Source organism: Oreochromis niloticus, linkage group LG18, assembly GCF_001858045.2.
Source record: "Oreochromis niloticus isolate F11D_XX linkage group LG18, O_niloticus_UMD_NMBU, whole genome shotgun sequence".
NCBI classification, from domain to species: Eukaryota; Metazoa; Chordata; class Actinopteri; order Cichliformes; family Cichlidae; genus Oreochromis; species Oreochromis niloticus.
Genome location: NC_031982.2, coordinates 1,645,865 through 1,663,354, shown reverse-complemented (window position 1 = coordinate 1,663,354; position 17,490 = coordinate 1,645,865). Strand labels below are relative to the sequence as shown.

The window sequence follows — 17,490 nt, the reverse complement described above, 5'->3', positions numbered from 1 at the left end:
AAAGGAATGTCTTTGATCATATAGCTTGAACCAAGACTTACAAATTTAAGTATAATAATGGCAACATTTAACAATTTGACTCCAACACTAACAATCGTCCCTTTGTTGCCAGGCTAAATCCCGTAAGCCCGATTTCAACCTCTGAGCGGACGGAGTCTCCAGATGGGCCAAAAGAGCCCATTATAGGATTTTAGGTCTCCGATTTTAGGTCATCCTCTACCTCCCTTACTTGTGGTGTCCCTCAGGGTTCAGTTTTGGGGCCTTTATTGTTCTTAATATATCTTCTCCCCCTCCAGCATACAATGGGCTCTTTTGAGGACATTTCTTATCACTGTTATGCTGATGATATTCAGTTGTACATCTCTTTTAAGCCCCAGGATTTATCTAAGCTTCAGCTTCTAAATGACTGCTTAGATTCCATCAAATGTTGGATGGCTGCAAATTTCCTCCAACTCAACAAGGGGAAAACTGAATATGTGCTCTGGACAGATTTTTATCCCAGATAGTAAAAGCCCTTGGTCCTCCTTCAGTGTATGTTAAATCCTCTATCAAGAATTTAGGTGTCACTTTTGACTCGACTCTCACATTGGATGGGCATGTGAAATCTCTGGTTCGGTCTTGTTTTTATCATTTAAGAAATGTGGCTAAGTTAAGCCCTATTTTACCTCGCCCTGAACTGGAGAAAGCTATACATGCATTTATTTCCTCACGCTTGGACTATTGTAACTCTTTGTTTATGTGTCTAAGCAAAGGTTCTCTGGATCGTCTGCAGGTTATGCAAAACGCTGCAGCTAGGCTGTTGACAAAATCCTCCAAGTATTCACATGCGACGCCATTGCTATTTCAGCTACACTGGCTTCCTGTTGAATTTAGAGTACATTTTAAGATCCTGGTCTTGACATTTAGAGCCCTGCATGGACTGGCACCAGCCTACATCTCTGATCTGCTACAGCCCTATGTCCCTAGCAGGTCCCTGAGGTCATCTGATCAGGGCTTACTTGCTATAAAACAGACTAAGATGAGAACTAAGGGTGATAGAGCTTTTGCCACTGTGGCCCCGAGACTGTGGATACTTACATTAAGAACTGTGGACTCGGTAGTTGTTTTTAAAAAACAACTCAAAACTCACCTTTTTAAAACTGTTTTTGGTTAAATTTTTGCCTGTTTTATATTGTCTGTTTTACCTTTTTATTATTTGTTTATCTTATGTGCAGCACTTTGTGATTCTGTCTAGAAAGGTGCTATATAAATAAAATTTTATTTATTTATTATTTATTTAATTTATTTCTACCATCCCATGTGCGGTAGAAAAGAAAAGGTTTGTCCATTAAGCGCTGTAGAGAGGGCTTCCACTGGCACAATACTTATCACAGTCTGTAGCAGGGCTGCACAATTACTCGTTAGAAAATCGCGATCTCAATTCATACTTATGTGCGATCTCATTTCCAAATGACAACGATTTAAAAAAAAAAAAGATGACGATTGTACTGCATTTTGATCCGGGACATAATCTGCATGAAAACAAGCGCTCACTCTTCCTGCTCAACAAATGACAAGGGCGGAGCCTTATACCACGTAATACCGAAGCCAGCTGGCAGGGAAAAAACAACGGAGAGCACGTGAGAGATGACGAAGCTGTAAAGGCCAAGAAAGTGACAGGAGAAAATCCGTCCCGGTCAACCACATCAATAACGGGAACCTTATACAGCGCTTCCCCATAGACGTCGAACTCCCGCAGGCACAAAGAAATTACGGAGGCTATCACGTATCACCTGACCAAAGATATGGCTCCCATCAACACTGTGCAAAACGAGGGATTTAGGAAAATGATCAACACCCTAGACAAACGCTACACAGTGCCGTCCCGCAACTATTTTTCAAATGTTGCACTACCTGCTCTATACACGCAGTGTCGAGCAACGGTGGAGACGGAATTACAAGCAGTACAACATTTTGCGGCAACGACAAAATGTGAGACATTTATTGTTTTTATGTTCATTTATTGTTTTTATGTTCAGTCTCAACTGTTACGAAGTTGATGTGCAGTTAATAAGTGCAATAAATATTTATACTGGAAAAGAAAATCGTGAGAGAATCGTGATCTCAATTCTAAGCAAAAAAATCGTGATTCTCATTTTATGCAAAATCGTGCAGCCCTAGTCTGTAGCCACTGGTTGATAGATGGAGCCTTATCAGAAATCCACAGTACCATAATGCACTTTGGAGCATAGTGTAACAATATGTGAAGGACAGCTTTGCTGCGGAAGTTGGCAGGTAGCTCATCATTTAGTCCTAACAAGCAAGTCCTTGGACCCAGATGCAGTCGGCAATTAAATATAATGCATAGCTTGTCTATGAGTGATCTCCAAAACTGTAGGATAACAGGACAGCTCCACAGACAATGAAAAAAAGAACCAACAGCAGACTGACATTTGTTACAGAGATTTGACAAAGCTGGAAACATTCTGTGCCTCTTCTCAGGTGTAATATAAAGCCTATGTATAAGTTTAAACTGCCTCTCCCAAATAGAATTGGATGCCAAGGCTTTAAAAGGTCGACAACACAACTCATCCCAAGCTTCAGCATCTATAACACCTACATCTGATTCCCATTGGCTCTTGATTTTGTTAGAGTTATCCATTCTAAGATCAGAGAGGGTGTTATAAATCTTTTTAGTTATACAGGGTGGGCCATTTATATGGATACACCGTAATAAAATGTGAATGGCTGGTGATATTAAAGTCCTGTTTGTGGCACATTAGTATATGTGAGGGGGCAAACTCCTCAAGATGGGTGGTGACCATGGTGGCCATTTAGAAGTCGGCCATCTTGGATACAACTTTTGTTTTTTCAATAGGAAGAGGGCCATGTGACACATCAAACTTATTGGTAATGTCACAAGAAAAACAATGGTGTGCTTGGTTTCAACGTAACGTTATTCTTTCATGAGTTATTTACAAGTTTCTCTTTGTTCACAGCCATTGACATGTCGAAGAGGTTAACACGTGAGGAGCGGATCGAAATCGTGTTGATATCTGGTGAATGCAGTAACCGGGTCATTGCAGCAGATTTCAATGCAAGACACCCTACGAGACCACCCATCTCCCATGCTACAGTTAGCAAACTGCTTGCTAAGTTTCGTGAAACTGGTTCAGTGTTGGTTTTGCCAAAATGTGGATGCAAGAAAACTCACTAATGAAGAAACATCAGTGGCTGTCCTAGCTTCATTCAGCAAGAGCCCACAGCGTAGCACGCGCCGCATGTCACTGGAGAGTGGCATTAGTCGAACATCCCTTTGGCAGATATTAGCTACTCACAAATGGCACCCTTACAAACTCCAGCTACTGCAGCATCTCAACGAGGATGACCCAGATCGGCGCACAGAATTTGCAGAATGGGCAAAACAAAAACTGGAACAGGACCCTCAGTTCACGCAGAAGATTTTGTTCAGTGATGAGGCAAACTTTTATGTGAATGGTGAAGTTAACAAACAAAACCACCGCTATTGGTCTGACACTAACCCACATTGGATGGATCCCTTTGGTGTGGTGTATGGGGTACAACGATAGTGGGTCCATTCTTCATCAATGGAAACCTCAAGGCCACTGGATATTTGAAATTGCTACATGATGATGTGTTTCCCTCTTTATGCACTGAAGCTGGCACGTTCCCTGAGTTTTTCCAGCAAGATGGTGCACCACCACATTATGGGTGCCAGGTCCGAGCATTCCTAGATGAACAGTTTCCTGGAAAGTGGATTGGTCGTCGTGGGCCAGTTGAATGGCCCCCAAGGTCTCCCGATCTGACCCCCTTAGACTTTTATCTTTGGGGTCATCTGAAGGCAATTGTCTATAGTGTGAAGATACGAGATGTGCAGCACCTGAAACTATGGATACTGGATGCCTGTGCTGGCATTTCTCCTGCGGTGTTGCTATCAGTGTGTGAAGAGTGGGAGAAGAGGGTTGCATTGACAATCCAACACAATGGGCAGCACATTGAACACATTTTATAAGTGGTCAGAAAGTTGTAAATAACTCATGAAAGAATAAAGTTACGTTGAAATCAAGCACACCATTGTTTTTCTTGTGACATTACCAATAAGTTTGATGTGTCACATCATTATAAAGCTTGGTGTGACTTTGGTTTTTCTTTTTGTGAGTAAAGGTGTGCCTTTACAAAGATGATTGTGAACCACAGTGGAAGCAGGTAGGGGTTCTGCCATTTTTGTTTCATTTTTGTTGTTCTCATGTTTTCTGGCTGGACAGGGAGCTCAGCTGTCGTATTTTGTTTTCTGATAGAGTGGGCTTAGTTTGTTTTTTAGCTAGAAAGGGTGTTTTGTTGTTGTTTTGGCCTTGGAGACCCTGATGCACAGAGCTTCCCTGTGTTTTACTTTGGTCCTAACTGGTTAACTTGTTTAATTGTGAAATAAACAGTGCTTTACTGTCGTTAACTTTGTGGCAGTTATAGTTTTCTTTTCACTTTGTGTTGCACCCCACCCCTGATACCTTGCTTTTAACTGGGATGTAACAGAGGGCTCTGTCATCCTACCCTGGAACACCACCAAGTCATTGGTTCAGGTATGTGGATGACACCTGGGTGAAAATCAAATCTCCGGACGTTTCACTGATCACATCAACAAGTTAATAATATGCTAGTCAAGATGGCACCTGTGTGTTCGGCACGCCGTCTATTGCTCTCTTTTATTTGTTTTGTTTTATTGTTTTTAGTTAACTTTGCGTTACATGTGTGTTGTACTTTTTCCTATGATCGCCAGACATTATCCATCCGGATGTCTGACCGGCCTGAATATGACAACCAAGGCTTTTTTCCTCCTTATCTGGAACCAATGCCACCGTATTGGCGTTCCCTACCACCGTCACCGGTTCTGCGGAAGCGACGCAGGAGATGGGGTAACCGTGGAGGTCGTCTTGTGAAGCTGAAATCCTGGATTTCTCATTTTCCCCATGAGCTCCGCTGCATCCGCCGTTTTTGTCCGAGACTCTTGGTGCCATTGCGTGCCTTGGATCCAGTGGACTCCTCGCTGGTTCCTGTTGTTGGGTCTTTCGAAAATGGTCCTGCAAAACTCTCTCCTCTACGACATATGCGCTGGCATGGAGTTGACAAGAAAAACCTTCGACCGGTGGATCTGGTTGCTAATGCCTCGGAAGTTTTGGACCCAGTTCCTCTCAGGCTGGGTCTAATAAATACTAGGTCGGTGGCAAACAAGACCTTCATATTGAAGGATTTTTTTCTTTCTCGTGCTCTGGATTTGCTCTTCCTGACTGAAACCTGGATTTCTCCCGGTGAGTTAAGCGCTTTCATTGAACTAGTACCCGCTGACTGTACCTTTTTTAATGTTCCGAGAGCTTCGGGTCGCGGAGGAGGGCTTGCTGCTGTTTTTAAGGCTCACTTGGACTTGAAGCAGCTTTTCCCTTCGTCTCGCTACACCAGTTTTGAACTCTGTTTATGTAAACTGGGCCACTCGCCTTCATTGTTATGTGCGATTGTTTATCGCCCGCCGAAATATAACAAGGTGTTTTTATCAGAGTTCTCAGAGTTTCTTGCTGATTGTGCATCACGGTATGACCAGATCCTCCTGCTTGGTGATTTTAACATACACGTTTGCTGTCCGGGGAAGCCCCTGGCCAAGGACTTCCTTGCCTTAGTGAACTCTTTTAATTTTGTCCAATCTGTTAGTGGTGCCACTCAAGAACGTGGTCACACACTGGACTTAGTTTTATCTTATGGTTTATCTGTTTGCAATGTACGTGTTGAAGATGCAATATTCTCTGATCATATGCCTATCTTATTTGATATTGCTCCTTCTAACGCTTTTGCAAACCAGGCTGCACCTGTTCGATGTTATCGTGCCTTTGGCTCTGATTCTGCCGAGCGGTTTTCTATACTGTTTGACAAATTAATGTTTTATGCCCCTGAGTTGCCCACTGCAGATGACCTTTTATATTTTGACTTTGCTTGTAAATCTGTGCTTGATATTGTTGCCCCTTTGAGACTAAGAAAATGTAAATCTAAGACTAGTCCATGGTTAACAGATCGTACCCGAGCTATTAGAAGACAATGTAGGAAATGTGAAAGACAGTGGAAAAAAGATAGATTGCATGTGTCCCTGGAAGCCTTAAAGATTAGTTGGAAAACTTATCAGAGGGCAGTTAAGGCCGATAAACACTCCTACTTTTCTCAACTTATTTCGGCCAACTCTCATAACCCTCGTGTTTTATACAGTACGATAAATTCTGTACTTAACTTGGAGGGTAACAACCTTTTGCCGTCCTCTGAGGCTATGTGCAATAAGTTTATTACCTTTTTTGTGGACAAGATTGCTAGCCTGAGGCCTCTGATCCCACCTATTGTTGATCCGGCCATGCATGCGCCTTGCTCAAGCCTATTTCCTGCTTTTGCACAGATTTCACTGCGTGATTTAGAGGAGTTGGTGCTACATGCTAAGCCCTGTGGCTCCCCGAATGATGTTGTTACTCCCTGCTTTCTCCAAAAAGTATTTCCCATCATTGGACCTTATATCCTGAAAATTATCAATACTAGTCTGTTAACCAGTCAAGTTCCTAGTGGGTTTAAACATGCAGTCATACACCCCTTACTTAAGAAACCTGGCCTTGATAGTTCTACTATGTCAAACTTTAGACCTATCTCCAAGCTTCCTTTTTTAAGCAAGATCTTGGAGAGGATTGTACATACCCAGCTGTTGGATTATTTGAACGACTCGCAACTGTCTGAAATCTTCCAATCTGGTTTTAAGCCCTTTCACAGTACGGAGACAGCTCTTGTTAAAGTTACGAATGACATTCTTGTTGCGACTGATCGTGGTAAATATGCTGTGCTTGTGCTATTGGACATGACAGCTGCATTTGACACAGTGGACCACGACCTGCTGATCTCCCGCTTACATCACTGTGTGGGAATTTCTGATTTGGCATTGTCATGGGTAAAATCATATCTTTCCGAAAGGAGTTTTTGTGTCAAACTGGGACTGGCCGCTTCCTCTGTGGCCCCTCTGCTTTGGGGTGTGCCCCAGGGATCTATCCTTGGGCCATTATTTTTCTCGCTGTACTTACTCCCCCTTGGTGCGATTTTTCGTAAACACGGAGTGTCATTTCATTTGTATGCCGATGACTGTCAGCTTTATTTACCTTTTAGTCATTTGGATACCTCCCCATGTCAATCATTGCTTGACTGTCTTAGTGATATTAAATTATGGATGGCAAATAATTTTTTGAATTTTAATGGTCGCAAAACAGAAGCAATTTTATATGGCCCACATCGCTCTACTGATACCCCAGATGTTGATTTTGGTGATTTGACCTCTCATCTGAAAAGTTCAATCACTAATCTTGGTGTTAAACTTGATTCCGCGCTTACTTTTGAAGGTCATGTAAATGGGGTGGTAAAATCTGCTTTTTATCACCTCAGACGCCTGTCGAAGGTTAAGCCTTTCCTTTCCAAACCCAATTTGGAAACTCTTATTCATGCTTTTATCACCTCACGTCTGGACTATTGTAATTCCCTTTTAATAGGGGCCGGGTCGGGCACCTTGTCACGCCTGCAGTTAGTGCAAAATGCGGCGGCACAATTTTTAACCGGTAGTAGCAAATTCGATCACATCACTCCGGTTCTGGCTTCTTTGCATTGGCTTCCCATTGAATTTAGGGTTCGTTTTAAAGTCCTTTTATTGGTTTTTAAATCTTTAAATGGTCTGGCTCCTATCTACTTATCTGATTTGCTGAAACCACATGTTCCTCCTCGCTTGCTCCGTTCAGCTGAGCAGCTGTTGCTGTCAGTTCCTAAGTCGCGGCTGAAATGCAGAGGAGACCGAGCTTTTTCAATTGTGGCTCCGATGCTCTGGAATAACCTTCCCCTTCAAATTAGACAAGCGTCATCAGTGCAGGTCTTTAAGTCCAGATTGAAAACCTATTTTTATTCCCTGGCTTTTAACTCTGTAGGAAACTGACACCTTCTCATTTATTTTATTGTATGTAATGATTTTATCGTATTTTTAAATTGGTAGTTGTTATAATCGGTGTTGTTCAGCACTTTGGACTGCCTTGTGTGTTCTTAAAGGGCTATACAAATAAACGATGATGATGATGATGATGAAGTTCACCAGGGAGGGTATGAAAAGATGACAGGCTAGCTTAGACTGTGAGATTTCCATCAATATTGGGGGATATTTAAATGTCGATGTGTACTGTAAATCAAACAGAACACAAGCACACACACTAACAAGAAGCCGAATATTGAATAAAGGGTTGTGGAAAAGAATAAACACATTACAACGTGGTCTTAGATTCATAGGAGAGATCAGAGCTTCACTTGATGGTTGTTGTAGGAGCCATTTGTGTTTGTTACCTCATGTCTGCTGCTACGGGTTGCTTTGTGTTTGTCTGCTGCGCTGTTGTGATGTATGTTAATTGATGTTGGATACTAAAAGGAACTCCTGAACAACAAATGCAGCTACTGATGAGCAATAAATGTGTTAAACAGACAAGTTAAGTTGGCTGGAGTTATTGGACTTTCTCAAGATTCATTTGTAACTTCTAAATAAAAAAGACAGATTCAGTTTAGTTTTGAGGATAGCTTGAGCCCATCTCAGGCTACGTCCACACTAGCCCGGATAGATTTGAAAACGGCGTTTTCATCTGAAAACGCTCCGCGTCCATACGTTTTCACAGAGGTGTGCATCCACATTGAAACGGATGAAAACGCTTACGTTCCAGTCCTGCGCATGCGCAAAAGCAAGTGAGAATTAAAGAATTTGAAGAAAAGCTATCTGGAGCATGTACAAACTGATATTCATCTTTTTTAGGGCTGTCAAAATTGAGAACAATCAAAACAACCGCTGTATAATGCACTCTGATATCTTTGTTTATTTGGTCACATGACTGCATCACATGACTAAAATACGTCATCGTTTTAGAAAGTCTGCGTTTTCGTGTGTCCACACTGCGACAGCTGCGTTTCGAAATGTATGCGTTTTCGAGAGCGTTTTCAAAACGCTGCGTTTTTCCTTGAGGAAAGCGCCGTCTCAGTGTGGTCGGGAGGTCAAAACGGAGAGAAAACGATGCGTTTTCAAACGAAAATGCATTAGTGTGGACGTAGCCTCAGAGCCTGCCCTCCAAGCAGGGAATCTTTGCATAGTCAGAGGATTTAGTTTTGCTTTGTTGCCAGAAAACCAAAAACTACTGAGTGAGAAATTCCCCACTTTTCTCTAACTCACCAGTAAAAACGCTGAGCTCTGAGGAGGAGGACGAGGTGGGTTAACATAAGGTTCTGAATCAGGAGGTTTTATCATAGCTTTTAGCTGAGTCAGCTGCTGAATGACTGCTGTCCAGAGATAAGTCTGAGCATTTGTTCATGCCTGCTAAGGTGGACTTCATGAACTCAGAAATGCAGTTTCAATGCATTTTATTATTGCAGTGTTGTGGTAGTACAGCACCTAGCCTGGACTATTCTTTCAGGGGTTCAATGGCCAACCGGTAGGGGTTTTGGGTGAGGTTGGTTCAATTAATGGGGCAGCCACCCTGTTGAAATCTTGGAAGAACCTGTGGTGAAAGTTAACATAATCAAGAAAAGCCACTGAGCGTTCACAAAACTGACAGGTCCCTGAAAATGGGGCAGGACAGTACTGCGCCGGGTCGAATCCAGTCTGGGGCTTCTCTGTGGGGAATGTATGTGGTCTCTCTAGGTGCTTCCTCCCACACTTCAAAGACACATATGGGATATTAACTGGTGATTGTAAAGTGTAGGTGTGAATGGTTGTCTCTGTTTTTAGCCCTGTGAAAGATTGGTGACCTTTACTTATCAATAACTAATGCACATTTGAAAACAGAGTTTAAAAATGTACATATTGATGCATTTTAAATGCACAATAACACACAAAGTATGAATGGAAAAACAGTGCTCCTGTAGGTTATCTTTCTCTTCGGGCCAGTGTGCTATCAGGTCAACCAGAGGGCAGTAACTGAGAGATCAGGGTGGCTTTTCTGATAACTGACTGGACTGCAATTTGTTTGTTTGTTGGATTGAATAGTTATGCTGGAAAATTCCGTTTTGTGTTAAATGGTTAATTGTTAAATATCAATTAAACATTAACAAAGTCACAAGAACAACTAGAACAAGAAAGTCACCTGCACCTCTACACTTAGTCTCACAATAAAACGAGGTCATTTTTTATTTTAGGTTACCAAACAAGTTACTGATTGCAGACTAAAAGGTAAAGATAAAAATGATGTCAAACATGTGGGAATGACAGTTTTTTTTAAAAAAAAAAAAGAGATAAATATTTCACGCAATACAAGATAACAAAAATTTGTTCTTCTTTGAAAAACAAATGTGGTGTTTCAACGTTTGTAGTTGTATTTCACACTGATTGTTTTATCATTTGGACAATAAAGTTGAAATTTCCAGATTAAAGGAAAAAAAATCTACTTTGAGAAGAAAGTCGAAATGTGGACCTTACCTTTGTTCTTTGAAGATAAAATGCCACGTTTGCAAAATGCCTCGTGCAGATAAGTTAGTGAAACAAGTCGATGGGCCGTCGTGTGACACAGCACACATCTTCTTTATTGTAGAGGGTGTAACTATTGATGAGCTTGCATCTGTCCACTGCCAGTCATTGTATTTTGTACAAATCCACTCTTTCAAGGTTTTGTGTTTTACATGTGACCAAAAGCTTTTCAACATCGTTACAGCCATGACTGTGTTTATGTTCTAAAAGACAAATCATTTCTTTCCCTGTTACTAAAACCGACTCAGAGGGAACAGCAACCGTGGGCCTTCACATTTCTCAAAACAGAATTATGACTTCAACCTCAAAATCTGGTCGATAATCTTTTGTTTTCTTAATGAGACCCTAATACTCCGTAGATCTTTCACAAAGTACTATTTTGTGCAAATCAACGATAGTCTAATATGTAATATGTAGCTCTGTGTAGCTTCCTATTGCACGTGTACTAAATATAACTCCGCTTGAACAAAACAAGCGCACCTAATGCAGGGCGGGGCTTTCAGCAGCTACGTCACAGTCGATGCTGCTCGCTCACTCGCTGGGAAGTGCTGTTATGTCAGCTCGGTATATGTAACTTGTACGTAAGCAGCATTTCGGTAATAGCTGCGTTTTTGTGGGAATCACGGAGGACATAAAGAAATTCAGGTAAGAAGCAAACATGATGTAGTTTGTTTTGTAGCAACGACCCCGCTGCTGAAAACGCTGAATGAACGGTGGTTCGTTACAAAGCGGCGGCGCTGACAGAGAATATTTCGCGCTCTGCCGGTGATGGTCCGACAAAAAGTGATCTCCGGTGTTTCAGTGCGGTCTTTGTGTGTGTAATATCTTTCCCTATAGTATTAAATAATCTACAATCAAAGGGGTTATAGATAAAATAAAGAAATGACCTGCTTTGTAAGTATCTTCATCACTCCACGTAATTGTAACGCTCTGTGTTCTACGTTATAACCGATATATATCACTTCACACATCTTTATATAAATTGCCTGTTATATATGTTGCAGTTTCTGCTGCCCTCTCTGATCTCTCCTGAAAAAGACATTTTTAATTTTAATGAGGGTTTTACATTCACAAATAAAGGATAAAATTGGAGCTACTACCTCATAACAGAAATGATCTTTCTGGCTTGACATCATTCAAGAGAGATATGTTTGACATATGTTTCACAGATTATAGACCAACAAGTCACAACTGCTAAATACTGATAATCTGTTTGTGGCACAACACCGGTTTTTGAATTTTCTGGTGAAGTTGAGCACAGGTTAAACTGATTGATAGTAAACGTGCTCGTTTTTTTTAATGCTGATGCCTTAAGTTATTGTCACCAGCAGTGTTGGGCAAGTTACTTTGAAAAAGTAATTCAATTATAGTTACTAGTTACTTCTTCAAAAAAGTAACTGAGTTAGTAACTGAGTTACAATATTCTAAAAGTAATTAATTACTTGGAAAAGTAACTATTGCGTTACTTTAAAAAAAACAAAAAAAAACGTTTAACCCTGTGGGGTCCAGGGTATAATTGGCCATTTTTTTACTACTCTTGATTTTCCCTCCACATTTTACCTTTAAAAACTATTTACTTTGCCTTGTTTGGTATCATTCTTTTTAGCACAACCTCACGTGCCTGAATTTACAGTTATGTTGTCATTTTGTCATACTGTATAACCAGAATTGATCTAAAATCAGACAAAAAACATATAAATCACAGTAGAAAAAGTTATATTTTTACTGTAACAACCATAAACATGATTAATGAATCATATTTCATAACTTCAAATGCAAATATTAATTGTCAATTTTAAAATCCTATGCACAAGTTTTGCAAACAACAAAGTTATTTGCATCCATTTACCTTTTACCCTTTTTTTAAGTAACCATTTCAAACTATTTACAAAACAATCAGCTGTTCTTCAATAAGAAACCACACAAATTATTTGTGCCACTGCAAAAAAATCATTTCTGTCCACTATAAAGGAGAACATCACAGCCTGATACCTGCAGGTCTGACAGCAGCAGGTGTATCACTCCTGTTTCTACCTGGAGACAGCAGTCGCCTCATTGTTCTGACACACATCACAAAACTATCCACGACACCACACACTAACTACACAAGACAACACATTAACTACACAAGACAACACATTAACTACACACTCCAAACACGCTAAACGTCACAAATCTCTCACATCTCAAAACTCGCTCTCTCTCTTTTCCTGCTCTCTCTCTCTCTCTCTTTCTCTCTCTCTCCCTCCCTCCCTCTCTCTCTTTCTCTCTCTCTCTTTCTCTCTCCGTCACTCCTAAACTTTTTTTTTTTTTTTTTGCTCATAAGCAGAGAGTGCTTGCTAGCGCTAACGTGGCGAAACTATTGAGGAAAAAACGCCGCGTATATCTTGTTTATCCTGACTCTGGTTTTACGTGGCCTATCGACACAATTTAAAAACTGGCACCTTGTTGCTTTGTCTTTAAGTGGTCATGTGATTGACTTACCACGACTACTTTATTCTTCCTCAGTCAAACAGCAGCACTCATGCGATTGTTTTGCCTCCTTAGCTCCAGGTGTTGTGCTAGACAGTGATCGTGATTACCGTCCGCGGGAGCGCGCAGCTGCTTAAAGCTGTAGCGTCCAGATTACTTACAGCTACTTCCTGCAGCTGATATAAGATGCGGTAAGCTGAACACAGCTTCAACCGTCTGTTTGTTGAAAAATAGTAACGGACCGCGTTTTCTTGTTAGTAACTGTAACGCCGTTGTAACGATAGGAATAGTAATTAGTTAGATTACTCGTTACTGAAAAAAGTAACGCCGTTAGTAACGCCGTTACTTGTAACGCCGTTATTCCCATCACTGGTCACCAGTTACCTAACAGGGTTACATCACAGGCATGTAGTCTAACCACTGCTTGGTCATTTATGCTCCTTCTTAAAGAAGCATGCTGAACCGAGCTTGTTTGGGACTCATGTTAGAAGCAAACACATTCAAAATCGTTTAGAGGCCTGTACCATGAAGACGAGTTTTGGCATATCCAGGTAACATCAGCGCTAACACTTAGTTTTCTCTGCTGCAAAGGTGGTTCACTTCTTCCCGGAGTACATCCCTATTGCCATTATGCTTGCCAATTTTGACATCATCATGACACCATCTTTGTGTCATGCGACAGCTGCATACAAGTGCCTATAGAAGTGTCTGTGACATATCACCAGATATTTATGTTCCAGAGTCGATTAAATATTTAAAATATCAATATTTTAGTAATTTGGGATAAATTCATTTAGTATGTCATTAACAGGAACACAGTGGAAAGTAACTATATTTTTGGGATCGTCTAAAGGGGCCAATATCACCCGCTTTGCTCACCGGTTGTTGCTCATCATTTATACCTGCCATTAAGGGGCAAGAAGCCGCTGCAGTATTCTCCTAAATGATAGGTCTCGCCACTTAGACAATATTGCGTGATATGGAAACTGTTCCAACATTTGGACACACCCTCTGTGTGTCAGTCATGTCTCTGAGCTTGCAAGATTCTCATGAAAATGGTGGTTATTAAAATCCTGCTTCTCACATACAAGGTGTCAAATAATCAGGCCCCATCTTATCTTAATGACCTTATAGTACCATATCACCCCATTAGAGCTCTCACACTGCAGGCTTACTGCTGGGGGATTCCCATGATGCATTGAGTATTTCCTTTTCAGTCACCTTTCTCACTCACTATGTGTTAATAGACCTCTCTGCATTGAATCATATCTGTTATTAACCTCTGTCTCTCTTCCACAGCATGTCTTTATCCTGTTTTCCTTCTCTCACCCCAACCGGTCGCAGCAGATGGCCCCGCCCTATGGAGTTAAATCAGGGCCATAATGTTTGTGTAGTTAAAAGAAAAATTTGAAATCGAAAATATGTAAACTGAAAGCAAAAGTCACATTTTTAGAGTGAACTTTGAAAAAGAAAGAGTTGGATTTAAAATAAAATCAAACGTTACATTTTTTCAGATTCAGATCTTTTAAATTAATGTACAAAAAAAAATTCTTCAGGTTCGGATTTTTCTCTCAGCTTCAATTTTTTTTTTTTCACTTTCAGATCTCTATTTTTCAGTTACAGACTTTTGGCCCTGTTTTGGCGTGGTGGGCGTGGCTACACAGAGAGGGGCGGGGAATCATGAGTGACAGCAGACCGCTGCAGGCTCAAGATGGTCCATTTTTCATGTTGCCTTCAGGAAACCTGGGAATGAACATAATTTATCAAACACCTCCTGCACTGTATTATTTGATAATGTTTAGAAAACATGTCATGCATAACTGCTAAAACTCAGTTACTAAAGCTCTTTCAAGCAGTAATGTGTACAAATTACGCCGTAACTGATCAATTATGAGACATTTTCCCAGCCACTACGTGAGAAGTGGTCATTTCCCTTGCTCTCAAAGTAGCGCGCATTGTATCGGGTGGGGGCTGCTGTTAACTTGTCCCTCAGTGAACGATGGCTGTGTCCCAATTCAGGGTATGCACGCTTGAAGTACGCACACTACGCGTACTACGTACGGTGCGTACTACAAGTACGGGAAGTGCGGAAGTGAGAGGCTTGTGAAATGGGACGGTCTAGCCTTCGTCGTGCTGTTCAGGTTGCCTAGCAACCATGATACTAACCGTGAGAAATGTTTCATACAGCTTTGTGTGACAGAAATGAAGGAGAAAGAATGTTTTGTTGGTCCTTCATTTTTGTCATGACATCACTTTGATTAGTTGAGACCACAGGACTGTAAAACATGATAGTTGGGCTTCATTTCTGTACTGAACAGTCATTTCAAGATTAGTTAGTAAATGATAATTAGCTAATGTTGTTCATGAGACTAAAGTCATCTCACTGTGGTAATGTTAATATAATATGGACAATATTATATGTATTGTTAGATTATATATATATATATATATATATATATATATATATATATATATATATATATATATGTATATATATGAGCTTGAACTCTGGGTCAAAGATGCAAGTACACTGTAAAATATAACTTGTTGTTTCAACTTAAAAATATGAGGTAAAGGGCTGCCTTAAAATTTTAAGTTAAGTCAAGAAATAGAGTTTGTTCTTATAACACAACCAATTGTTATCTTAATGAAAAATCACATGTTGTCTAAACTTTCATCTTAGTTTAGTTGACTGAGATTTGTTAGTCAGTTCACCTCCTTTAATTGTCATTTTTACTTGGGAAAACCCTTTCAGCTAAATTAAAATAATCTATTGTTTAAACTCTTGTCCTAGTTCAGTTGACTTGGGTTTTTTAGTTAATTCAAATACTTTAGTAGTTCTTTTAACTTAGGAATCTATTTTAGCTTAACTAACATAATCTGTTGGCTAAGTTGATTTAAGTTTATTAATTAACTGAGCTCCTTAAGGTAGCTGAGTGAACTTGTAAATCATTTTCATTTTAATTATCAGAGTTGATTGACTGGATGTAAAGAAAAATGTGTATTAAACATCTTAAGTTTTGTTTTGTTTTTTTAGCTTTCTAACATCCATTTCAGCAAAACTACCTGTTAGGTTCATCTTAGAGCTCAGGTTTAAATACCTACATTCCTTTAAATTAATTTTCTGTTGTTTACAGAAAAAAAAATAAAACCCCACAGATTCCATTAAAGTCTATCTGATCATTTCATACAGAAAGTTTGTTTTAAGAACATGACAAGACAATTACTCATGAGCACCCAACATTCACCATTTATTGTGCCATCTTAGTCATCTGAGAAACAGAAAAATCAGTGACGTAGCTCATCAGGCTCACAATCCATCAAAACTCAAAGGCTGCTCCCTGTGAAACAATAAATTTGAACTTGGTCTTGAGCCCAGTTTGGGTGAAGATTAAATTCTGACCAATACTCTAGGAGCAGTAGTGATTCTTGTGAAGTAACAACATAAAGTCTGCATTAATGTAATGTATCAACGGGACACTTGCTATTTTAGAAAAGTTATTCTTTACATTTACAAAATTTTTAAACTTCATTGTGCTCAGTCACACCTGTTAGCATAAAACTTGAAATATTAAAATAGTACAAAACCTTTGATAAGTGACAGTAAAGATCAGTTTATAACAAGTAAGACATCAAACTCTTGTATTTGTCTTCGTTTACAATTGCAACAAATTCCACAGAACCAATATCTCTGAAAGTGAGTGCATGCTTCTGAAACATTTGATAATATGGATATTTCAGATACATCAGTTTGAGTCTGCTCAATTGCAAAACAAAGGAAAAACTACTGACTTGCATGAGATAAGCATCTGCAAAGTCCAGCATTATATTGTTGTTCACATAAGTTTCTTAAACCATGAACAAATGAGTAATTGTCTAATCTGGAATGCAAAGTGTAGTCATTTAGTGACATACAAAAGTGAGAATGAGAACTTGCAAGAATAAAAAAACAAACAGTAAAATAAAAACTGTCCTTAACACTAAGGAGCATACAATTACAGTTCTGCATGGCTTTCTGCAAGAGTCTGTTTCTTAGACCATGCACTAGTGAGATGCACTGCCTTCCACCAATGTTCATTAGGATGTTCTGAATGACTTCAAAGATGTCCTTAAGTTCCTTTGGATAGTCTATGTTGAGGGCAAAAAGAAGGCCCATCAGCATGGAAATGGCACTTGAGACATCCCTCAGATTAGACAGGATTACTGCCGCCTCAAGGACAACCAACACATCGATGATGTCTTCTTCTTTCACCATCGCAATGCCAACTTTCATCCTCTTAGAAAACGTGTCTTCAATACCTGTCGGCTATAAAAGGGTTCAAAGACAAAAAAAAAAAAAAAATTACACAATTACAATTACACAATATCCCTTGTGCTTAAGAATTCATGTCTTTCCAAAGAAGAGCCATACTGATGCTTTGGATGATGGTGATTGGCTTTGGGTAACACTTATTAGTTGTTAAAGTTTTTTCAGAATG

At 39.9% G+C, this 17,490-nt stretch overlaps 2 protein-coding genes across 8 annotated transcripts in view; one reads left to right on the top strand and one right to left on the bottom strand.

Annotated features, from left to right (window-relative positions):
• The window catches only part of LOC100707490 (uncharacterized), a 37,665-nt gene extending 26,763 nt beyond the window's left edge, over positions 1 to 10,902 (bottom strand). For 4 of the 7 annotated variants that reach the window (XM_025900493.1, XM_025900495.1, XM_025900492.1 and 1 more), the window contains exon 1: positions 10,493 to 10,896. Coding sequence is in view for 2 of the 7 variants with exons in the window: in XM_025900489.1 (XP_025756274.1) it covers positions 10,493 to 10,728 (236 nt within the window). In the remaining 5 variants the exon portion in view is untranslated. Of the gene's footprint in view, positions 1 to 10,492 lie in introns of all 7 variants that reach the window. The other 3 variants (XM_025900490.1, XM_025900494.1, XM_025900496.1) reach the window with 3 other exon arrangements.
• Positions 10,903 to 11,049: 147 nt separating this feature from the next.
• blvra (biliverdin reductase A) overlaps positions 11,050 to 17,490 on the top strand; it is a 32,353-nt gene continuing 25,912 nt past the window's right edge. Inside the window, exon 1 of the mRNA XM_003456721.5 lies at positions 11,050 to 11,185. The gene's annotated coding sequence lies outside the window, so the exon portion shown is untranslated. The remainder of the gene's footprint in view (positions 11,186 to 17,490) is intronic.